The sequence below is a fragment of the Rhopilema esculentum genome, unplaced genomic scaffold (genome assembly GCF_057945365.1).
Source record: "Rhopilema esculentum isolate cy_ngs unplaced genomic scaffold, ASM5794536v1 HiC_scaffold_23, whole genome shotgun sequence".
In the NCBI taxonomy this organism is placed as follows: domain Eukaryota; kingdom Metazoa; phylum Cnidaria; class Scyphozoa; order Rhizostomeae; family Rhizostomatidae; genus Rhopilema; species Rhopilema esculentum.
The window spans coordinates 1,002,396-1,028,180 of NW_028300834.1; the positions used below are offsets into that span (position 1 = coordinate 1,002,396).

A 25,785-nucleotide genomic window follows, 5' to 3' on the forward strand; every position below is an offset into this window, starting at 1 on the left:
TGCAAAAGTATGGCTCCAAAATTCCAAAACCCCAAAGTCTGGGAATCAAGACGATTTCAGGGGGTTTTTGAAGGTGAAAGAATAGAGAAAACAAATTTGACGGAAATCTGAACAAACCATGTATAAGGGTTTCCTTTCGATAACGTTTTTGGTGACAAGTTAAGACATAATAGCTACATCATACCAAGTCTCTTATTAAACCAATCCAAATATTATAAAGAATCGGCTTTTGTTAATAAAATTTCATTTATTCAGGATTTTGCCCAATAGGGGTATCTTATTTGCACCAAAGTGGCAGTATCTGCCACGCCCATTGTCCCGATCCCAGCAAAGTACCACGCACATTTCTTATTTTGGGCACTGCTATGACTGCCCTCGGTGTGTCTGTATGAGAACTGATTTTGATATTCAACGGTCAAAATGAGGGATTGGGATGAGAATTCGTGCCAAAAAGGGTGCAAAAACATCAGGTTGCAGAAGACGAAAGGACAGAGGATTGAAGAAACAGAGAAATACCCTGGTCATTCAACTTTTCGAGAAGGGACTCCCCGGCTCTTCCGGGGGCGCATTTCATCGGGCTTACCATACATGGGTGTATGAAAGGAAATAAAATATTTTCCAAAATACAATGCAATGTCTCGTTTGCAAAATCTAAATATAGCTGCGGAGGAGCCTTTTAAAATAACAAGTGATGTATTTCATAATGGCAGGAAAGTGACTCAGATTAAATTTCTGTTGATATCAGCAAACTGAAAGTGTGTAGAAAAAGAGACTCATCTTTCCAGGATGGAGGGTATGCCGATTTATGCGTCGCTTTCACTTCTAGCTAAGCAATTGCAATTCATGAGGCTATAGATATAAGCAGGACATTTAGATAAAGGCAATGTTAGGTTGTGGATGTGTTGGAAAAGGAGGATAGATGCGGATTTGTTTTTATTTCATGGTAGAATTTGCTGTCAGCACTTCTAAAGATTTAAATATTTACTCCTAGACAAGCTACAAATTATATAATTATTTCTTATACTTGTGTTTTGGTGCTAAAGCAATCATTGTCGTCTTTTGGTCATACATCCTTATCCGCTTGTGATGTATTTGCAATAAATGTACGTATCCTTTTTATTTCAGACACTCTTTTTCAATTGAAGGTTAGTTCATGAGTATTTGGATTATTCTTGAATTTTTCTCTAACTTTGTCACTGAAAATAAAGTGCATAGTAGCTGTGAAATGAATGGCTTTACAAGCCTTATTAGCAGCTAATAGCTTTGCAGGCTGCAACCTTTGCAAGCTCTGCAGAGTGAATTTTCTGCCTAGTATTTTCTTGAAGGATGTCAGTTTCTTTTACATTCTGAAATTTACCTGGCAAGATACTGTTGTTTATATGCAAAGATTGTTTATTGTTAATGCTTGAGAATTCTTTGTCTCTCTTACATCTTTGTATTGTTGCTTTTTGCTGTCTGCTCTCCAGCCTCCTTAAACATGTCTCTATTTTTCTATTATATACTTTATTTATTTACGTTATAACTGGTTTCTCTTGCTAATTTCTACATGTTCAAATGGCTTCATAGTTTACATTTGCAGCAATAGAATTTATTATTTATCAAGAATCAAAATAAAGGGAGCAAGTACATATAAATTTAGGATTCATTTGTAGTTTTCATCCAAGCAATTGGAGAGGCTCTCGAAAAGATGCGAAAAAGACCAGAAGACTCAACAACAAAAAGTTAAAAAGGTAATCTATAGTTAGCTAAAAACCCTGTTTAACCTCATCAAATGTTTCAGCCAAATTTTTGTGGTAAAGTGAGGATGTTGTGAGGGCTAAATTTTTATTTAAAATCACTATTTTTGGCACTAGCTGATTTGAACAGAAAAAGTTAGCATAAAAACACCAATTCAGATCCCTGCTTACTAGATTAAATTTACTGTAAAAATTACACCAAACACTATATATTGTATATAAAAAAAATTTGCTGTAATGTAAAGCATGCTTTCACATCTCTCTTTATTGTGGTAGATTTAATGACTTGTTAAATCCATGATTCTGTATGAATAGGAAACTCTATCACTAGAACTTTGATGTTTCCTAAATTTGGCCAAATATTAGTTTTTAGAAGTGTATTAATCAGCTTGGGAATAAAAACCTTCGTTAAATATACATGGAGATTTTTAAAGGTTATCTATAATGTCATACAAAACTGTTCTTCCTTTTGGGAAGTGATTGAGAAAGAATCATAATAAAAATTGTCCTAACATTTATTCTCAAATTAGGTTTTTCAAATTGAGGTGCCCCTTATAGTCCATACATTCCAGAAGTTTAGGCAATAGCTACTTGTTCTAGAGTTGTACCATTGGCCATTTTATAGCATTTACTCTTGTTAAAATTGTCAACATACAAGAATGTATTTGTAAACAGTATGTAATGGGTTTGAAAGCCCATTCCCTAAATTTTATCTAAAATCAGGAAAAATGTATTGAGCTTCTACTGTGAGATGTTGAACCTACTGAAACAAGCTGCAAACAGTTAATCTTGAAACATTATCTATCAACATTACTGTGATGAAAGTTTTGCACAAGAAATAGATCTATTGAAATCATATGTTAAGTAACTAAATCTGTAATCTAATCAAAGGTCATTCAGCATTGCACATTTCTAGTCTTTAAGATTTGGTTAGGGTAAAAAACAATGCCAGATAAAGGTTACGTTCTCAAATATCTGTCTCCAAGGACAGTCTTTTATTATATCACATTTAAGCTTGGTTCCCACTAGAGCCAAAATGCATTGGGAAAAGGTTGAACTAAACATGTTAGAAATAGACTGGAAATATAGGAATTCACTTAATTCAATATCATTCCCACCAAATGTTGAATGTTAAGGCATTTGCAGCTACAAGGTTTTCCAGCGCGTGTGGCAAATTAAAGACAATTCTTTGTAAAATGCTGCCACCTACCACTACCCTTTTATTTAGTTTGCGTAAAAATGAAAAAATAAACGGGGGAGGGAAAACAGCACATGATTTGACCAATAAGGAATCTTGAGACTAAATTGCTAAATCTTGTTCTAATTCAACAGAAAGGTAGGGAAAGATTAAACCAAGCAAAAAAAGTTGAAAATTTTGCCTAACAATTGTTCAAACACATTTCTTGCCCCCAGTATTTGAGGCAAAAATCTACAAATGGCATTGTATTTCTGCAATGATAATGTTGGTACCTTTGACGATGTCCTAACTCTTTTGAATACAATAAAAAAAATTTATCCCATTCCAAAAGTGTTCAAAATGCATTTCTAAAATGTGGTGAGTTAGTGTTCCACATTCACCCAGGACTTCCAATGACCAACACATATCTTATGATGATTTTATCCCATTTCCAACACATTTTCGCTCTAATGGGAAACAAACTGCAAGAAACCAAGACAAGTTTCTATATGCTAAATAATTTGTTTGCAGTCTGGAATGGAAAATGTTTCCTTTATTTTTATGACCAATCTTTAAAACTGTGGTGGTAAACTTGAAACAGCTACTGGAAAGTGAGATATTTTTCAATGTTGAATTAATTAAAAATTTAACATTAATATCTGTTTAATTTTTCTAGGCAATCCAGCAAAAGAATATTGAAGGAGCAAAGATTTATGCAGAGAATGCAATTAGAAAGAAAAATGAATCTTTGAATTATCTTCGATTTGCATCAAGAGTAGACGCAGTAGCTTCAAGAATTCAGTCTGCTTTGGCTATGAAACAGGTATCACCTTGTTTGTGATAAATTTACAATTTCATTTCATTACAAATTCATTACACTTTATTTAATATAATTATTTATATAATGTTTGCTTGAATTCCTGTCACCAATGATATGGTTAATAAGTGCATAGAAGAGGACAATAAAAGCACTAACATTTATTTGTTATCGTCTGATATGTCTTCTTACATGAATGTATGAAAAGGCTTGCCATATTTTAAAGGCACTATATTCGGATAAACTTTTGTCAATTTTCCAATCTGCAACAGATCACTAATTCTCAAAGATTTCTCAATTGTAAATGGCAAATAGTGCAAATAGTTTACTATCGGGACTTAGTGCCTTTAAGCTTTCTCCTACAAATAAATGATATGAAATAAGTTTGTCTCCAAATAAAAGATAGAATCATAACATATAATTTGAATTTCACCTTTTTTCAAGGTAACAAAAGACATGTCTGGTGTTGTGAAAGGACTTGATAAAGCCTTGCAGTCAATGGATTTGCAAAAGGCATGTTTTCTCTTATAAACTTATAATGGATTAAAATTTTCATTTTTCTTTTAGAATTTTGCCTGATCCTTGCAAATTTTTGCTATATTATCATGGAAAATTCTTATCCATTCTAACACTTCCTTTGAAGATCAACCCCTTTTTATGCCAATGATTGTTTATTGTCAAGTGACTATATCATACACTGTTTTTACTTTTTAAATAATTTTTACCTAGTTTGTGCCATTTGAAAAACTGTATTAATTTAGCCTTTTCAATAGGTCTCAGCAGTTATGGAGAAATTTGAAAAACAGTTTGAAGACTTAGATGTTCACACGCAGGTAAAATTTTTATAGAGCAATTTCAACATCTATGGGGTAGCTTGTAGAATTTGGATGGTAACAGGCCTCTCATGGAAAAATTTATCATAGACCAGCGGTGGTCTATATTGCCTTTTTTATATTATTCTGAATGAGCTTATTGAAGTCAAATGTAAGTTTATTCAGTTCTGGTAATATGAAATCTGTTCCAGTGCTGGTAATGGCACTCCTTGAAAAGTTTAGGCATGTGATGTTTGTGATTCATAAAATGGAGACCTTACTTGTCATTTGATACCAAACTGGAGTCATCCAAAAAGTTGTTCAAAGTGGAGTCATTTGAAAATAGAGCCATTTGAAAATGCATCTTTTCCTTCATTTTCCTTTTGGCCAAAATTGAATGGCCCAGAGTAATGGGAAGAGTTCAAGAAAATACAAAAACTGAATGTTCTTTGAAAAAACATACAAAAACAGAGTAATGGAAAGAGGACCTTGAAGAGTGATTATGCCATCAAATGCCCCCGGAAATGCCATCAAAATAAAGCACACAGAAAAAATTAATTTTAACTTTAGAGAAATCAACAAGAAACAAAAGATGAAAAAACAATCTCTCATATCAAAACAATCTTTTGCAAGAGCTTTGCATAGGTGCAATCTGAATCCAGATAGATCCGAATGAAGGATAATCTCAGCTTTTTTTAATGTCACCCTTGCTATCAGAGGATATCAGTTTATCATACAGGTCTAACTTATGACCTGATTTATGATCTCAAAATATGATTTTTATCTCAAGTTATCAATTCTCATCTAGGTTTTAGAAGGCTCAATGGGTAATGCTGTTACGCTAACAACACCTCAAGATCAGGTAATGTAAAAACATGCTAAGTATTTAAAACAAGTTTCAGGTACTGCAGTACTTGCTGGTGATTGATTCATGAGTGTTATAATTCAGACACCATTTCTATGATTTCTGTAGCCTTGTGCCAGGATGTGGCAGTAGTTAGGGTTGCAGACTAAAGATCCAAATTTTTACTACAGATGCAGACTACAGATCCAAAGGTGCGGGGTTCAATTCCCTGCCACAACCAAACTTTTACTTAAAGTAGGGAGAATTGCCAGCTTTCTGTGATTCCAGGCTTAGGAACCAGGAGGTGTGGTCACATTGAGAGGAAGGACCAGGACAGTGCTCAAAAAGCATGGCTTATCATTGTGTAGAACTACCTTTAAAAGCTAGGTAGCAACAAATACAATATATTATAGTGAAAAACGTTGTCGTCATTTAAGCATACTCCAAGGGATTTATCTTTAATTACCCAATAGTTTCAAAATCTCAAATCTGCACCAGAAATAAAACAATGGCTTGTTTCATTCACAGGTTGATCAGCTGATCTTACAAGTGGCAGAAGAAAATGGTTTGGAAGTTATGGACCAACTGGCAGAGGTGAATCCAGCTAGTGGCTCATTAGCACAAGGTGCTGCCTCAAAAGTGAAGGGATCAAAAGAGGATGACCTAGACAGAAGGTAGATATAGCCATCACTTGGTTCTAGCCTCATAAGTAGCTTACTAGCTAGCTTTCTGTTAATTTTCAAGAGTTTTAACTTTTTAGTTCAGTTCTTGGTCTCAAGGTTCAGTGCTAGTTTATGGCTCTGTTCATTCTTAGAGTATATAAAACAGTAAAACTAATTCTAATAATAATGGACTGTAAGAGCAAGACATAAGCACCAATTTTGTTTCTATCTATTTCAAGGTATTGCGGTTTCCTGCCTACCCTTTGAACTAATAGAATTTTTTTTCTTTCCTTTTCCAGACTAGCAGCATTGCGGAACTGATTATTTTGGGAATAAAGTGACTTTCTGTATGAATGTACATGTGCAATTAACATTTCTTATCATTCACATTATTAAGCATTTTATATTCAGGTTACAATGTTCAAATTTTGGTGTATAGCTTTATTCTTGTATTAATTGCATTTATTTGTTAAATACAAAATGTTTTGCAACACAAAAATAACCATGAACCATAATTGATTTTATAAAATAACTACCCAAAGACATGACCAAGCCATGTATGAAGTTGTTGTGAGATGCAATGCACTGAAATTTAAAAGCCAACTTCCTTCATGTATATAAAGAATAAAGATACTTCCAGTGAATAAAGATGCAGTAGTACTGAGATTCAGTTCATATGTTTTATGTACTGATGTTCAGTTCACATGGTTTCATAGTCATGGTCATGGATTATATTAGACATAAGAATATTATTTGTATGCCCCAGATCTTTTAAAGGTTGAAATGTGAAAAAGTCCAATGGGTAAGCCCCACATCCAGTGACGGATTTAAGAGGGGGCAACTGGGGACAGTTGCCTCTTCTTCACTGGGTTGAAGCAAGTCTGGTGCTTCTTTTTGGAAATTTTGTGCCCCTTTTGAAGAATGAGAATCAATGTGAAATTTTCTGAGACTTATTGGTTAATTTACTTCAAGGATTACCTCAAAGTATACAACAATCATGGTGACAAATTCTTTAGAAAGTGAATAGAGAGCCTTCTGTCAGTAGTCAGGGTCTGAAATTGTTGCATACAGTGTACACACATCACCAATTTCTGAAAGTTGTCAGTGCCCCCACTACCAACTGCCACTCCTTCAAATTTTCTCTGGAACCCCCCTGTCCATATCAACTGTCTTCTTGCTCCACCTTAAGACTTGCTCTGCTTTGTTAGTTGACATTTTCCTACATATTCCATATTCCATAAAAAGGCAAAATTATGCATGGACCCTCCAAATTTGTTTAAGTTTTATCAAAAGCAAAACCTGAATTGGATTGAAAGGCATCTACAATTAAGGTGTTTTGAGCAGGTATTCAAAACTGTTTTTAACAAAATTTCTAAACAAAAACCAAGACCTACTCTACTTGAATACACAAATCCCATGGAATAAAAATATATTGAAATTGGAGACACATTTCCCATAAGATATAAATATATTGAAACAACTGTGTATATGGTGCAAGAGCCCCTTACTCGTTCTCAGGTGATGTTAAGGTTCATCGTTTGTATTTATTCTCCATGAATGAGTTCTGCATAAAGGTCATCTTTATTTTTCTGAAAGAAATTTGTTGATATCAATATCTGAATGATCTTTCATTACAAACAATACAACATTTAGATTAAGATCAAACAAAATGATTGTTGAATCCACATGGACTGGTATGTCAAGCCTAACCCGAATCTTGACAATTTTTATTGAGGCTGCAGTTGGGCTGCTAAAGCCAGGAATTATGTCTTTGGTCAATGCTCTTCAAGCTGGAGATTTAGCATAACATAAAATTAGCATACCTTCAGAAGATTTGTTTTCTCATACTGAATCTTTGCCATTTTCTTTGTGATCCAGCCAGGCACATCAGGTATCATAGATGCCAAAAATATTTTCATTCCAATGATTAGATGCTGAAAAATGAAAACCAAATATCTTGTACATTGAATAATTTTGAAGGTGAAGTGTTGGTTTATAAAAATGCCATTATCAGAAGGTATTCAGGAGTCATGATAGTTCTAGCAGTCTTTTTGATCTATCAGTTTTGAGCAGGCCTTGCTTGCTGTATCTTATCTTTTGTTTGAATGCTAGAAAGACATTTGGTACTATGCTCTACGAATATCTTCTATCTTGTTAACATGATCTTGACTCGGTTGGTTTTCTGACCCTACCCAGAGAGGGAGAAAATGGCACGCGAGGACAAACCATCATTTAAATCCGTCATTTAAATTACTCTGTAGATTGGCTTTATGACTTTTGTCATGTTTCTATATTTTTAATTTTTCCTACGTAAATTACCTCTTCAAAACCTTTTCCTCTTAAAAATATCGATAATTCAGATATTAAAGATTCTGGTTAAATAAAGAAACTCGCCCAATATAAGACCAAGGATTGATTAACAGCGTGCTTTTTAATTTCCAGAAAGTTTGTTCTTCGTCAATCAACGAATGAAATATTAGAAAAAATGAAATTCTTTTACTCTTTCTAAAGCTGATCTTGGGTTTGCAAAGGACAGTATTTTCTTTATGGGTGTAGAAATCGAACTTTCTTCCCATGGCCTTTTTTAACAGATAAACTAGGAAACAATTTTGCCGCCTAGATAGTTAAAAGTTGACCTCATTGGGCGGCAAAGGCTTCGGTACATTGTATCAAAATGTATTCACACTTGTATACTTTGCTAGATAATCATAATTATTAGACTTGACCCTTCAAATCGTACCACCCACTCCACATAATGTAAAAATTTCACTTCACTATTTCACTAGAAAATTTTTTTTTTTAAAAAAGTCGATCAGAAAATAAGAGGTTTTAATATTGAAGACAGTGAGACTTTAAAGATTATTACGAATAATGCCAGAGATTGGTGTGTGGGGGGATGTAGATCAGCTTTTAAAAGAGGTTTGCCTTCTAGGTAAATACAAACTTGCAGGGATAATCACTAACGAATCGAGGTAGTTATGCACAAAGTCATAGGAATCGGGAAGCGACAGGGGCGAAATGCCTTCCAGCTTTAAAAAATCTACATAAAATTCCAATTTGAAGCTTACAGAGTTTCCCTTTTTTGCTAACTGCATAACCAAAAAGTAGCTTTGAAATGTGTAAAGGGAACAGGGGTAACCTTTTGGAGCCATGATCTAAAATTGTCAATGCAATCTGCTTTGAGAAACATCAAAACAACTGACTCACAGCCAGGGCTACCGAGAGGGGGTAGGGGAAGGAAAATTACTTTAGGGCTTCGAAGTTTAGGGGGCCTCAAAAGTAATGAATTCTATTTTAAGAAAGCCATTAATCAAATATTTTGCTAGGGCCTTAAAGTCTCTCTATGGCACTGCTCACAACTATGCAAGAAAATAATATTTATCTTGCATTTTAAACAAACTTTGTTAAGGTGCCCAAGCGTGTGCCCTCAACTTTTATAAGGCTTCCTACGCCCATAGTTACGCAATATCGTGTAATGGCCAAACTTTGCCGCCTAGTAGAAATTCCTTAAAAAAGGCAATGCCCCTTCCTGTGTAGAGGGAACGCAGCCTCAACATGAGAGCTTTAGCTTGGCATTTTTCTGCCGAAACCTCGCGAAGAAGACATTAATTCCTCCTAATGCCCCGAACGGAACTAATTGGTCTACCTAACACCACTCAAAGTTACCTTTGCTAAAGAAAGTACAATTGAGGAATCTGAAGTGATTTTCATTTAGAAAATCTTTCACTTCTTCTCTGCACCTCTTTATCACAAGTTATTTCAATAATTTCATTGTAGCACGTATCCGGCTAAATCACAGATACCAAATGCATATTTATTCCAACAATAAAATTATGATTATCTTATTTTAAATCGAGATCTTACCTCAATTAGAACGAACAAGAGTATATAGTTTGTGCCTGACATATTTCCAAGCCACTTTTTGGTACTGCTAGACATTGCAATTAACGAGCAATTGGTGATCACTGCAACAACACTCATGACTTCAAAGGCAGCCTGTAGAATCAGAAAACAAATTGTTATAGAGATCATTCTGAACAATGAAGTAAACTTGTCTTTCTCAGAAACAGAAATAGCAGAAAATGTTTTTGAAGATTGCAATAGTGAATAATGTAATTATGAAGGGGAAGCAGCATTATCAGCATTATCGGCCAAATACCGTTCAATATTGTTATTATTTATTCAAGTTTACATCTTATTTAAAAGTGGTTCATTATAATATAATATAGTTCAACAGAATAATCTTAATATAATATAATATAATATAATATAATATAATATAATATAATATAATATAATATAATATAATATAATATAATATAATATAATATAATATAATATAATATAATATAATATAATATAATATAATATAATATAATATAATATGATATAATATAATATAATATAATATAATATAATATAATATAATATAATATAATATCATATGATATGATATGATATAATATAATATAATATAATATAATATAATATAATATAATATAATATAATATAATATGATATGATATAATATAATATAATATAATATAATATAATATAATATAATATAATATAATATAATATAATATAATATGATATGATATAATATAATATAATATAATATAATATAATATAATATAATATAATATAATATAATATAATATAATATAATATAATATAATATAATATAATATAATATAATATAATATAATATAATATAATATAATATAATATAATATAATATAATATAATATAATATAATATAATATAATATAATATAATATAATATAATATAATATAATATAATATAATATAATATAATATAATATAATATAATATAATATAATATAATATAATATGATATGATATGATATAATATAATATAATATAATATCATGATACCATCATACTATGATATCATGATACCATCATACCATCATACTATGATACCATGTTGTATTACTCACCTGCCAAGCACCAATTGATGAGGCAGACTCAAAGAAAGGTCTTTGGTGCAAACGGCATAATTTGAATCCATCACTTCTGATTTCGATGACATTATTTAGCAGAGCCCAAAAGGCAGCCAAAGGGTATGCCGCTGAGAAGAGAAACACGTATCCAAATTGGATGTACATTTCCAGATAATCAGCGAAAGTTCCCTGGGGCAAAAAATGATTAAAATTACATTACTGCGAGCAACCGCAAATTTGAATTTGATGCGTTGTCAAGATTTACTTTAATCCCTGACGGAACCACTGATACTTCCAAATTACACTCATGCCTGTCGAAAGAATCTGGGGGCAAGACATCGTTATTTATATAAAATCTTGGACACAGATACCAAGAAATAGGTTGGTTAATTGAGAAACCATTTTGTTTAATTCAGAAGAAGAAAAAGTAATTTGATTCTTGCCATAGAAAACAAGAAGCCTCATTCAATAGATTGCATTAATGATTACAAATAAAAAAAGAGTGTCCTCGCAGAGAGAGCAAGAAAATATCATCGCTTTGTTCACTCTCGACGCGTTGCTTGTTCACTGCAAGTACTGTTTTGGTACTTTCGTTTTGACACCATTTGCTTGTAAAATGAAATTTGTATCTGAGCAAAGAACGAAAAAGAAGCATCCGATTTCCTGTGCCTTTCTCTTACGTTTATTGCAGCGGCAAGTTGTCTCTGTCCGTCCTTTACTCTCGTCGGAAACTGAAGATTGTGACGTAGCTATGTCTCAAAACTAATCCAGTTTTGGTCGGTTTTTGTTTGAAAGGTGCAACTAATGAGCCTTCTAACTTTGAAAGTAAACATTTTTTGGAAAAAATTGTTCTCGCATAACACACGCTCAATAAACCTTCTTCTTAACCAATAAGAAATTTAATTTTTTTGCTGGAGAGGCCCTTTAATCAAAACTTGGTGAAGGAGGCAGCAACCCTCATCAATTGGCGAAACCATGTACGACTATTAAAACTTCTTTATTTTTGATACCACATCGATGGTGGATCAGGATGGTCCATTAGAGAAAAGAGCTTTGCCACTCAATTCTGTGTTACCTGTTGGGCTTGCAGAAACAACTTTCTGATTATCACAGAACGTAGGACAGGGACATCCCAAGTACTACCATACATTTTTCATTCAAAGTTCACAATGGCCTATTTCCTCAAACTATACGGCTCAGGCTCTGAAAACTGCAGAAAGGGGCTAATCAATCATCGAAAATGAAAATATACGAGGGAATAGATATTTTCATTTCGAGTCGAAAATTCAAACTTCGGGTAAATTCTAATTTTTTTAGGTCTTATACGCACAGTGTCCTTTGGTAGGAATAGCCATGAAATGAGTTTAGTATCCTAAAATCTACCTTAACTATGTGACAAAATAAACAATTGTCTCTCTAACCCTGTAAACAGTTTATTTCATGTTTCCCCAAAAACGAAGTAGCTGCTAAAACTTTGAATGCACAACATATCCATTTTGTTAAATATAGAATACAGTGGAATCTCGATATAACGAACCCCGGGTATCACGAACTTCCCGGTGTAACAAACTAAATGTCTGGTGATCTTTTCATAAACTTTTCATCTGTTATTTCTGTTTATTTATTTTCGGTGTTCATTTATCATTTAATCTGGTTGGAAATCATTTTTATAATCGGCAAAACATGCCGAGGATACATTTCAAGCACTGGCTGATAGTTTGATTGCGTCAGAAATTGCCAATGAGCGACGACAAACGTTATTGAGAGACCCAGATGGAGAAGCAGAAGAATACAAATAAGAATAAGTAATTGAAGACGACATTTAGCCGCTAACTAGAAGGGAAGTGATACCAGCTTTGGCAATCTCTTGGTCCCAAATAATAACAGAAACATACAGATTTTCATTTTAAATGACTAGCCATTAGTAACATTTGAATTCAGCTTGGTTTTTTAGTTAAATGCGCACAGAAGTTAGAGACCCTAAACAAGCTCTTCCCAGGTTTTTTAGGTGTGAACTGCGAAAAGAGCTAAAAAAGGTTTTCTCCCAGTTCAACGAACTCCCGATATAACAAACTATCTTCTAGTTCCCTTCAGAGTTCGTTATATTGGGATTCCACTGTATATAAGTTTAACTTTATATTTTAGCTCTTATGTATATATAGCCACTGTATATATATAGCTCTCATATAGCAACTGTATATAAGTTTCAGTTTCACTTATCACATTTTAAGGAAAAGTTAGAGCAGTGATTCAGAATGAGATGTTTTCTCAAAGCAAGTGAGAGCTATAAACTCTACATATCTTTTAAATTACATAAAATGTACTGTCAGACATTTTCTCGATATTTGCAATACTCTAATTTGCTGTACAATGCAATAGATGCGCATTTCAAGAAATCCCAGTTGAATCACTGAATGGAGTGGAACACCCCCGTAGTTTTCTATATAAGGTGTGTATTTGTAAACAAATTTATACAAGGAGCTGATACACTAAAGTCTTAATCTACTTCGTACATATAACTCCTAGACGCGAAAGTGATTTTTGTTAAAAGAATTCCTAAAATGGCCTTAATATTGGAAACTTCTGTGCTTGCAAAACCAGGAAAACCACTCACCTGTGTTACAATATTAACTACTTATATGCAGTAAAATGTTAGCTTAACCTTCTCAGAAAAAATTCAATTTCCCAACTTCCCAGACAGTATAGTGTCGTTCATGTTATTTATGCAAAACAGATAAAAGGACTTCGACTGCCCCATTCTTTCTCCAGCCAAAATATTATATCTTAATTTAGATTGCTCTATTATTCTTGTACCAGTTTGAAGGAAATCCGTTGAACGTGAAAGGGTAAAAACAAAAATATCTTTTTAACGAAAGTAAACAAAAATAAAAACTCAAAACAATAGGCAGGCAGCTTGAAATAAATAGAAAAAGCCGTGAGCCAGAAAATAGAGTGTTTAGAACTGATTCACTAATCTGATTTTTTGACATTTTTTGGTGTTTGGGCTTCTTTCTTGTCGAATCAGTCTTTCAATCACCGTCTGAAATAACTGTCTGCTCGTACGATAATACACAAAATGACAAATGGCAGTAGAAAAGTCCTTAAAGCTTTGCTCGACAAATGAATGGCCTAGTCTCGAACCGTAACAAATTTTTTCTTTAAAAAAGGAAAAACAAACGGAAAACCACAAATATGTGACACAAAAAATTTAATCAGAAAGCAGTAGGTCACAGCTTTGTGAAAAATTGCTAACTAAGTTAACGAGTTCAACACACCCATAAGAGATACTGTGAATCCTCTATCAAGTGCCCGCTCGAAAAACGCGCGTCCTCCAACAAGCGGCCTACTCGACTAAACTCCCTTCAAATACAGAAGCAAAAAAGTAAATAATTTTATATGAGGAAAATGATATTAGAGTGCACAGTGGAAGAAATTTGTAAACTGTCAAAATAAAGTTAAAGCCATCGCTTTCTTAATCCAGCTGCAATTGCATCGTTTTCAAAGTATGTTTTTTCTTAAAATTTTCTTGCAATTGTTTAAGTATATGCTCCAGACTGAAACATTTTATAAAGCACCCCTTCTATACAGCGTCTTACCCCAATAATCGCCCAGTCAAAAAGCTGGAAAATTTTTCTAATGTCCGGGTTGTATTCCATCAAGGGTTTGCGGTGATACTAATTGTCATAAAAAAGATGGGCTTCCTTCTGTTTCTTAAATTAAAGGTCAAATAAATTTACAGCTAGAATTTGGGCAAAACAAATTTGCCACTCATTCACGAAACAATGCTATCACAAGAGACAAAAAAATTTGAAAACATTAAAAGGCTATAATATATGAACTTTTGTCAAGCGACGCAAAAAATATTTCTATTCGCATTACCTGAAAAAATATTTCTATTCGTATTACCAAATTCCTAATAAATCTTAAAGTTTCTCGAACTTTCAAATCTTTCAAGATTTTAACAATGCCTAAAATTCCAAAATTGCTATTGACGTATGAAGTTTCATAATCTATTGCTGAAAAATAATGCATGACTCTCGAATTTCCAATAATATACCTTGAAAAAGTTTTTTTGGAAGGTATTTTGCGGTAGGTATTTTGTGGTAGGTATCTTGAGAGGTACGCCATAACTTCAATTCAAGAGATTGTCGTTTATATAAGAAACTGAAAAATTTAGCTTTGGAAAAATATGCATCAAAAGAACAGCGTTGCTTTGCAAAATTACAGTACTAGATAACATTGTATCAAGATTGCTGACCTGATAGACTGGCAATTTCTCCTGTCGGGTAATCCTATCCTTGATTCTCTCCCTCTTTACGGAAATCTTGGTTCCATCTTTCTTAACTTTGACACTGTGTCTTTGGAACATAAGATATGGTATCAGCGATTCTTGGACTTGTTGAATGGTTTGTTGAGTGATAAGCAGAGTAGCCAAGTGCTGCATAGAGAAATGAATAATAGAAGTTGATCTTGAAACAACTAGAAACAGGCAACGCTACAAGTATGTACACGGAAGACGCTAGGCTGATCCACCAGCTGAAGTATGTACCAAATCAGTAACTGCCGTTGCAAATCCTGTTCTATGGTGAGTTTTACACCATCCAAACACATTCTAATGTTTTAATGCAGAGACATTTTTCAAAAGCATTGGTTTTTCATTTGCCTGTAAAACTTAGAATATTTTTTTTCAAAAAGTAAAAAACGTATAAAAATGACTCTTAGGAAGTTCTACTTAAAAACAAACAGATTCTCGTTAGCAGTTAGCTTCAGTGTAAATCTACTAGATTGCGTGCGGTACAATATAATGCTATAATAACGATCAACGTAAGTAAATTGCACTGGGAAAATTTTTTCAAATAAATAACGATGTTTCGACCATAGCCCGTTATCAAGACAGCTTCAGTGTAGCCCAATTAAATTGTTGAGTTGTAACAATTTCGTTTATGTCGTCAAGCTTAACAGCTAAAAGTTGTCAATATTCGTATTACTTTACTTTAATTTTCTATTAGAGCCATTCAGAAGTGAAACATGGACAAGTTAGAAGCTCGTCTCCAGACAAACAACGCTAACTTGAGTTTTCAAAAAGTTATCCTAGCATAACATTTAAAGAGTATAATAAACTAACAGACAAAGAAAGATGACAAAGAAATAATGCACAAATTTTAGAGTTTTATTGGTACAGCACCATTGAATTTAGCAAGAAATGACACGTTACAGACCAAGAAATTCGCACAGTCTAATCCACCTTGTAAAACAGTCTAATAAAAGACTGGGAAATTATCTGTAGATCATCACCTAATTGAGTGAATAGCAATTTTCCCTATCGCTTGGTGATATGAACGAACTGAAAAGTTTAGACTTTGAGCCTGAAAGGCATATGTAGGACATGATATATGCACCTACTGCTCCTCTTTCAACCACAGAATTTTTTCCCAGATATTAGGAGATCCGATAACCTAGGAGCAAGCATCTTTTTCGCAATTATGCTCAATGTTCGAACATAAGTTTTGGGACGACAGCAGGCAAGAAAAAATCTGGATGTGGCGGTCAAATTATATTGGCCTCTAATTATTTATTTACCTCATCATATAAACCCTAAAAAGGCTGTTGAGTTGCTTTTTAACAACTATTTCGACTTTTCGATGTGAACAGCTAGAAAATTAAAAACGTGCTGTTTATCTGAAAACTGATATTGGTATTGAGGTATCTCTTTACGATAAACCAGCAGCTTAAATCGAGAGAATGATCCTTCAACACTCTTATGGCTGCACGAGATCTGTTGCCGAAATACAACACATTAATGACTATCAAATAATGAATGCAAGGATGACAATATCAATACTGAACCATGACTCTCAGGTAATACCGTAGTGTTAAAAGAAAGCTCGGATAATGTAACTGAGCGAATTTACGTCAGACCTGAGTCATGTTTATTGCGGAACCATCTTTACTATTTGGCAGCAAAAAGCTTCCGAAAGTAGACTGACAGACAGACGAAAATATGACGTCATATGCATGGCCACTTATCTTGTACCAGTACTGAAGTTCTAACTTGTAGGAAGTGTAAGCATTGATCACCCTTTTTGGCCAAGAACAGCTTCAAGTATAATTAAACGAAGTAAGTTTTGATGGCTTTTAAATGTGACTGAAAAACTTTCCAAATACTAGAATTAGAAGCCAAGAAAGCAAACGGCATTTTCTGAGAGCTGAACATAATTTGTAGGCAATCGATCGAGCAGAAACAAACCTGTCTTAGAAGCTCCATGTCGTGAAGATAAAATGCGATGTAGAACAGAGAGATAAAACTGTTCACCGAGTGAAACTACAATAAAAAGAATGATTGATTTGAGATTAAGCACACCTGTCAAGGCTACAAGCCTTAAACTACGAGGTAAGGTATTATCTCGAAGATAAAATTTACTGTAAAATTTGAAATTCATATTTTGCCACCGACATAAAAACGCATAAACAGTAGATTTAATGCACTATTGAAGCACCTGATATTTATGACGACTGGTTCAAAAAGTAAATTAATTTCCTCAAAAAATCTCAAAACAAAACCTGAGTGGACAGTTTTGACATTGTCTAGGTCAGGGGTTGGCAACCTAATTGAAGAGTGGGCCAGAGCCTTCAACCCTTTTCTTTAAGCGGGTCAAAAGTAAAAAGAAAAAACGAATACGATAGTTTTAATTAAATGATGATGATAATTATAATAAAAAATCATTCAAATTTAACTATGTATATTACAATTACATACCTCCCTATTACACAAATAATTTGCAACTAGCTAGCCCTGGTTTACAAGGTAAGACCATTGCAATCATAAGTGCAAAAGGGAAAACTGATGAAAATATCCAAGGAAGGGAATGCAGAATTATCCACCAATCAACGTTAGGTCATTGACTTTGATATACATAAACACAAATTTTATTCAATATAGCCCCCCCTCCGGGCGCACTAGCAACTAGCAACATAATAGGGACAAATGTGAGCCCTGCTCAACTGCTATGAGTGCATCCTGCAAGATTTTTTTCCTGCATTTGTTAATTTTGGCCCTATCCTTCAAAGATTCTGCTGTCCTGTTTTAGGTAGGAAAAATTCGTGACAACGGATAGTGAAAACATCTTTTCATGGTTTGATGAAAATAATCTCATTTTGAATCGATATGTTTCATCCAACATTTGTCCCCACTCGGAAAATCATATTTGCCAACCCAAAATTAAAAAAATTGAAATATGATTTTATCATCTCGCGGCAACAAGAATTCTCTTTCCAGGCCGGATTCTGGGTGCCCACCTCGGGTCTAGGTAAGAGACCTGATTTCTTGACCACGGAAAAGCATTTATGGAATAGTTTGCTCTATTGAAATGCCACATAGCAAGGTGCAACTCACCAACACTAGCTTCACAGTGAGGCTGCTGTTATAAGACGAGACCAAGCGATGATTTTCTAGAAATAAACAAATGAGAGTTTTCAAAGAAATGTACTGAAGATGGAATCAAATGTTCCACCAAAGAGCCCAATTTTTAAGCTTCTTTGACAATAGTCACATGAGACACTTTAAATATTATTTACTCATTTTACCTTGCTGCTAGGAAAAATTCGGCATAACGGCTGAAGTGATGAGGTTATTTATCAACATTTCAAGGTAGAAAATAAGGACATGCAACTCATCACAGAAAGCAATTCTTATTTAAAACTGAACCCAAGCTATTATCATCCACCTAGACTGAGCCAAATCCCAACCCCCCTCCGCCCCTCCCAGAAATTTTTCAACCCAAACATATTAACAAATTGCAAATACAACTATGGATAGAAAAAACGAAATGAATTTCTAACGTTTACCTTTTTTGAAATGTTGCCAGTTATCAACGTAGTAAGGGACACAGTTACGAAGTATTCATACCAAATGAGTTATGTATGTGTCACTCACCCCAGTCATTAAGTTTAGTAGCAATCCGGCTGTAGACTGTGTTCAGGGCAAATATTGCTGCACCGTAAAGGATGCTGGGTATTCTCATAACAATAGATACGAAAAATCCAGTTTTCTCCTTATATCGGTTTTTCATTATTTGTTGGAAATCAAGATATAGCCACATCCCAAGAACAGCAAACAGTAAACAGAACATCAAGAGTGGAAACGAGACACAGTACATCTTTACTCTTCTTTTCCATGTTGGGTAATATGGTTCTGGTAGCCCTGTGATCGGGCTGATTCGTTTCTGACCAATGAACTCTGCACGTGGCTGCTCAACAAGGCGAGATTCATCTACAATACCAAACGATCGTAGCCTTAGTTTCTCCATGGTAACAGAAATGAGAAAGATGCTAAATTGCTTTTACACCGAAGTGGCAATGGCTCAAAAACCGTTATCAGGGCAAAAATTTCACGTCAGCGAGAATAGGAGTTCACGGACTGAATTTTTTAAAAAAAACTACTTAACCATCAGTTATCAGGAATCACAAGCAAAACAATACTTGAAAAGGGATATAGCTATTTAGTTCATTTTAAATGTTTATTTCCGAATGTTTAGATTACATCAAGTCATGTCAAGCCACAATAAACCGGCATCAGGAAACAGGGAGAAAAACAAAACAGAAAAAACAATAAATATTCTTGTAAAACTAAGGGATTGCTTGCAAAATGGTTGAACAAAGAAGAAAAACATTCTTCGGTAAATTTTTCTATATAAGTCAATTGGAATATTTTTTCAGACAATCGTTTTTTAAACCCAGGCAATCCAATCTTCGCTTATAACTCTTTCATCAGCAATTTTCCAAGAACAAAGAACTAAGCTATGTCTTCCAAAAAGGAAGCAGATTTCCTCTGCACTGAGCAAACTGACCTGACTTTATAAATTTATGTATAAACAACTTTTCGCTTATAACCTTCGTAGAATAAAGTTTGTATAAATAAAGCAAATATCCTGTGATTGAGCTGGTTTCTACGTATTTTTTGGCAATCATTCAAAAATATAAACTTCGGGGCTGACCCGGTTACGCATTTGATAAAAACTTTGTACGCTTAGTGAAAATATTTTGAAAAACTAGCAACTACACAAAAAATTTTTATTAACTTATTACGTTGGACATTCGTTCTGTAAGAACTTCTATTGACAACTGCTTTGAACAAGATCTCAAAAAATGAAAACAGACGTGAATGTATAAGACATTACAGGCTTGGAAAGCATTGTGTTCTTTTCAATATGCATACTTGCACAGATTAGAAAAACAACCTTGAACCTTGAATTTTAAACAAGCCCTTCTGGAAAAGGTCGTAAAAATATACTTGATGTCCAAGGCCAGATACCGATCAAATTTGAATGGGACTATCGTGAAAATGGGTGCCTAAAGTTCAAGACTTCTCTAAAGGATCAATTTCTAAGGACAGTTGCATTCAACATTACTCAAAAAGTGTTGAAAACAAACTTTGGAACTAACATAAGGGTTTCAAAAGTTTCTAGTTTAAAATTTCAAACTACAAGATTATTTGAAAATTGTTTTTGTGTTCTGATTTGACAGGTGCGATGAGGAGAATAGCTCACGAAACGTCTAGTCAAGGCCCAATTTTTTTTGTCCTTGCTATCTAGCATCAGAAGATAGCTTTCGGACACTAAGAAACAGTTCTTATCGAGCAGTGTCCAGGTTCTTCCTTTTGATGTGATCACACTTCGTGACATCTAAGTTTTTTCATTTCAGGGGCTAAAACCACAGACCCTTGGATCCTTAGCCAGTGACTCTAACCACTGAGCCATTCTCGCACCTAAAAACCCAGTTATTCACAAGATACCATCCATAACGCGCCATCCATGTCTTAAATACGATGCTTCTAAAGTGCAGTCGCAAAAGATAAGTATTTGGACGAAAAACTCAAAGGATTTTGTAAACTATTCGGAGCAAACCTTTGTTTCTAGCCAATGTTCCCCATGCGAATGTTAGTGTACAGCAGTGACGCTTCCATATTTCTAAGAAAACGGTTGTCCAAATCAGATTGAGAGCTGCGAACCAAGCGTTTTCTTCCTTGTGCTCATCATAGATAAAAAATTTGTGAAAGAGTGCCACAAGGCATGGAGGGATAAGGAACTTTGTGTAAAAACCAAGGAAAGCAAAGTACAGTGCGATTGTTTCTCCAAAGTATTCTCTTAATTCACCTAAGATAAAACAAATATATTTAATTTTCACTACATATCTTGTGCATAAACAAAACAAACAGTAACTACAGGGAATATGGGAAAACGTTACCCATCAGAATACAGATATAATCATTTGTTTGGTGTCTTCAGGCTTGGAAATGGTTAACTGCAACATTTAATTTATTAACAATGAACATTGTAAATAGATAAATATTTCTTCTAATAATACAAAAATTATTGCTGAACAGGAATTATTGCTTTTGGAAACATTTTAAAATTTATAATGTTGTGTGAAATGAAATAAAGGGCATATTTTATAAAAACATTCACAAAACGAATGGTGAGGAAAACTAAAAATCTTCTTTTCCACAAATCCCAAAATAGGAAAACAAGCTACCAAATTGAATATAATCATAGGTCCTAATCTACTCAACTTAGTTCAGCTTAGTTATAATCAGATGAGACCAATATCTAAGCTTCCAATCATTGATCTTGATGTTTGCCTTATAAAATGGAATTCAATGCCTAGTTCTTTACACCCTAAAATGTTCCTAAGAATATAGTACAATAGTATGGAGCACTTTGCTAGAAAAATAAATGGACTTTTTATTAACATAATGATTACAAGCTACTTATTAAATTTAACCATATTATGACAAAGTAACTAAATTGTTTTCATTTTTTTTCAGTGTTCCATTCATTACCAAAACTTTCAGTGTTTCATTTTTTACTTACCAACTGGAATGTCCCATTTTTTGAAATTTGCATACCAGTTCTTTTCTAGAGCTTTCAATTTTTCTGGCTCGTGAAGGGGAAACAATGTTATAACACCATATGCCAAACATCTTGGAACTGAAATTTGAATGTTTTGAAATTAACACAAATCAGAAAAATAACCAATCAGAAATGGTCTATTTCTTCTCATATTATATAAAACATGCATAATTATTAAAAATATATTCTTATTTTAACCCAGGGCTGAAAATTGGATAAAAATTTGCTTTTACTTTAGTCACTATCAAATAAAAAACTTAATTAAAAATATCTTTGTTGCTAATTCGTAAAAACATAAGACCTGTCTGAATTTTGCATTCTATTCAATCTAACAAATCTTATTTTAATATTTTTTTTGTAGCTAGGCTGAAGAATATTTACTGGCCAAAGGAAAACAGGGTGATGAAATATTCAAGCATTGTCAAAATTTCTTAAAGAATCATATGTATAATACTTGAAAAAAGGGAAAGTTTTATAAAATCTTTAACAACTTTGACATAATGAAGACATTGAAAACACTTAGTATATATTCAAACAATGGCGGTAATTATCAACCCTACCTCAATTTTCTTGGAAAAGGAAGGTGCAGTGAACATTATCCTGGTTTGGGAAAAAATTATTCACTGGGTTGCAAGCTCTTTTGGAAAATTCATGAATCTTGCATAAATTAAGCACAATTAATAATTATGTTGCAGTTGAAAATGGTGAAGCAAACAATATAATTGCATTTTTTGTAATAATTAGTTGCAAAGACTTACCGACTGGTCTGTCTTTATACAAAGTTGTTTTCTTTTTGACACCAGGGATTGACCCCATATCAGGTGATGTTATCATGTTAAGACATTGCTTAATCAAATACTGCTTTTCAGCTGAAGATAAAAATGTTTCATCTTCATCTCTAAATCCACTGAACAAATGCCTGTTTTCATAATTAAACTCGTCACAGAGGTCTTCAGTTGATCTTTTCATAATTTTGAAATGTTCTGCAGCATGAAGAAGTCTTTTGTATTTTGCTGTTATATAAAATGTTTTGCCAATCTCAGAAGGGTTGTCAGACTTCAGGGATGGGATCAGCTCTGCTCCGCCTGATGAGACTGAAAAGAACAATTTATGCAGAAAATAACAAATTGAATTTTCTTCACAAAAAACATGTTTTTACAGGATTTCATGACAAGGCCTAGCCCGTGACATAACACTCTTTGCAAAAATTGAGAAAGGCAACAGATTGGTATTAGAAGAGGATGCTTTCTTCTTGACTAATTGATCTACTGAGAGAACTCCTGTTTTATGAAATTCGCCCACATAAAGCTTGTTGCTTTTTGTAGATAAAACATCTGTACAATATTTTTGAAAATTATTATATATATTCATAATTACAATTATTCATGTAGAGTGGATATTTATAAAAACAATGAAACAGAACCTGAACCACTTCGCACATGGCTAACTCCATACCACCCAATGTATGTTACTTTCAGTTTCATTCAACATAGTTTCAATATGTGATAACTGCCTAAGGTGTGACAGCTGGCAAAGCTCCTGCAAAATGCACAATAAAAATGTACCTGGGGCTTTAATCAACTCAATCAACCAATCAATTGTTGCTTGTGTTGCTTGTGAGCTAAACTTTATTACAACCGTAGACAACAAATCAACACCATCCATGTTCTCCTCGTTGATTTGCAAAGCTTCATCAGATATTGGGAGGCTCTCCTTGACAACTCTTTGGATGATTTCCATTCAGATTTATTTCTTATAACACATAAATCTCTAAAATTGCATAAAATAATCCAGACGAGTTGATTATAACAATTGCAATGCATAATTTAAATACCAAAATTCATTACATCATTAAGGGATTTGTTTGGATGCAAATATCACAGATTATGATAAAGATAGTTTCAGTAATTACTAATTACTTTGGTTGTTGAACGAATAGTGAGGTGACATACGTATCAATTCTACACAATAGTTTTCGTATAATGTGGTTTTGTTACAGGATCATTATTATCCATCTTCATCTACACATGAAAATAGTTTCATGGATCACAAAACGGAAGAAAAACACAAAAATAAACTAACATTAGCATTTTTCAACCGTCATAAATCTTTCTTATCTTTTCTCGTCTCTCAGAATTGAAAAAGATTTGAATTTGTCAAACATTTGTAGTTAGGCCTTGCGGCTTTTATAACTTGCAGTTTTCTAAATTAGTCTCCCCCTCCTCCGGTCTCACTTCATAACAATGAAGATTACTATATTTTGTAGAAGGTGACCAATACTTAATTCATAAGGAAGATGAGGATGACTTACCAAACTCATCTCACCGAAAAACACTCCACCCACCTTTTTTATTCCAAAACTTGAAAACAAATTTGTTTATTATTTTTCCTCTTAGTCAACATCTATAACGAGGCTGTAGAGGTTGTGATTCCCTGTGGCATGGCTGGTACAGAGTTTCTACATGGGATTTACAAAATTGCAAAAGAATGCCAAACGGATGACTAACTCAGGTTAAAAATGTGCATAAAAAAGCAAAACCATTGAACAAATTGGCCTGAAAATTGGGGTACAATAGAAAACAGCTTCAGCCAGTAGCGGCGCCACGGGGGGACTGGGGGGGACACGTCCCCCCCCCCCCAGTTCACAGCAGAACCGATTTTGTCCAAATTCGATGAGAAAATGTTGGGGGAGGGGTAATATTTTGACACCGTGCTTTTTGCGATGTAATCCTATGATTTTCAAACTGCCAATTTTCAAACAAAAGTTGGTCATAGGCGTTCACTTCGGACAAAACTGGCGTTCCCTGTTGGTAAAAGGGCGTGGCTTAATTTTTTTGGTTTGTCCCCCCCCCCCCCAGAGCTTAGTGGCTGGCGCCGCCATTCAGCTTACTTCTCGACGGATCTAAACACTCAATATGATTTTGCTATAAAACTTTCTGGCTGGCGCATTGGTTATTTCTATTCCCACATTCCAGGAAATTGAACTTGTGCAACTTTTTCCTCAATTCTACTATGCCTTCTCAAAAAGTAAAAAAAGAGAAAATCAAGGGGTTGACCACTGAAATATTTTTACAAAATGCTAAAAAGCAAAGGACATTTTCTTATCACCACTATAGAAAAATTTCGAACTTTCAGTCTTTTAATAAAAATCGTACCTGTTACTAAAAATTTCGCCCCACATCCCCTAACTCTAAAAAGCTTCGCGCATCCGAGGATAGAGGATCATTTAATAACCTAATAGACATCAATGAGTTCAAATAGGTGAAAAATGATCTCGTCCATTTAATGATTCATGCATGCACTATCCTCAGGGGCACAAGGAGCACAACAGCAACTAAGTGGTTCCCTCTCTTTAGCGTAGTTTTGGATATTAAGAAAGTTTTTAAATGGCTTTGAAAAAACAAACATTTTGAATTACACTAAAGCATTTAGCCTCACACTCTTCAGAGTATAACGATATGTGTTCTGACGTTTATACTGTGAAGAGTGTCAGATGAAAAGCTTTAGTATGATTCAAAATGTTTGCTTTTTCAAAGCCATTTTTAAGCTTGGTACCACCAAAAGATTATTTAAAAAAGTTTTTGGTAAATCGAATGATCATATAGTTTAGTCCTATACAGTTTCATTTTGGTAAAGGCTGCGGTCAAATTTTTAAGGCCACTTGACTCGTAGAGTCAGTATATGGTAGATTGGCCTTTACCTGTCAACTCCACTTTTCCAATTTATAAACAACTTGAAAACCATATTAAATGCTTCATGATTGACTCTCCTGTTGAAAGCTGACTGCACGATGGCTCTTGAAATCAAGGCTACTCTAAAGTACAGTGACCCATTTACCCATGGGCCCACTGCAAAATTAAGGA

General features: G+C 33.9%; 2 protein-coding genes across 3 annotated transcripts; one reads left to right on the top strand and one right to left on the bottom strand.

Moving 5' to 3' along the window:
* Positions 1–656: 656 nt before the first annotated feature.
* Positions 657–6,474, top strand: LOC135690516 (charged multivesicular body protein 1a). Its single transcript, XM_065208100.2, has 9 exons — positions 657–793; positions 1,126–1,145; positions 1,653–1,730; positions 3,590–3,736; positions 4,175–4,243; positions 4,504–4,563; positions 5,351–5,404; positions 5,915–6,060; positions 6,348–6,474. Exons 1-9 carry the CDS (start codon positions 787–789, stop codon positions 6,367–6,369), a joined length of 603 nt encoding a protein of 200 aa, XP_065064172.1. The 5' UTR covers positions 657–786; the 3' UTR covers positions 6,370–6,474.
* LOC148957520 (anoctamin-10-like) lies at positions 1,646–24,395 on the bottom strand. 2 transcript variants are annotated; one of them, XM_089115224.1, is made up of 13 exons: positions 24,267–24,395; positions 23,488–23,692; positions 22,681–23,016; positions 21,884–22,000; positions 20,918–21,166; positions 18,949–19,284; positions 18,409–18,464; positions 17,263–17,337; positions 15,274–15,453; positions 11,013–11,204; positions 9,913–10,044; positions 7,872–7,982; positions 1,646–7,637 (listed from the first exon to the last, which is right to left on the bottom strand). In XM_089115224.1, the coding sequence occupies exons 2-13, from the start codon at positions 23,660–23,662 to the stop codon at positions 7,593–7,595; spliced, it is 2,004 nt and encodes a 667-aa protein (XP_088971350.1). In that variant the 5' UTR covers positions 23,663–23,692; positions 24,267–24,395; the 3' UTR covers positions 1,646–7,592. The 2 variants fall into 2 exon arrangements, with proteins under 2 accessions (XP_088971350.1, XP_088971349.1); XM_089115223.1 differs by having other exon boundaries at positions 24,234–24,328.
* Between the last annotated feature and the right edge of the window lie 1,390 nt (positions 24,396–25,785).

Bases quoted from the DNA above. Each gene is read 5' to 3' on its own strand.
- LOC135690516 (XM_065208100.2), top strand. The intron at 1,731-3,589 runs GTAATCTATAGT...TAATTTTTCTAG, and splicing joins AACAACAAAAAGTTAAAAAG to GCAATCCAGCAAAAGAATAT. The intron at 5,405-5,914 runs GTAATGTAAAAA...TTTCATTCACAG, and splicing joins TAACAACACCTCAAGATCAG to GTTGATCAGCTGATCTTACA.
- LOC148957520 (XM_089115224.1), bottom strand. From the start codon at position 23,662: ATGGAAATCATCCAAAGAGTTGTCAAGGAGAGCCTCCCAATATCTGAT. The intron at 10,045-11,012 runs GTGAGTAATACA...CTGATTCTACAG, and splicing joins CATCAATTGGTGCTTGGCAG to GCTGCCTTTGAAGTCATGAG. The intron at 7,983-9,912 runs GTAAGATCTCGA...TTCATTTTTCAG, and splicing joins TCTTGTTCGTTCTAATTGAG to CATCTAATCATTGGAATGAA.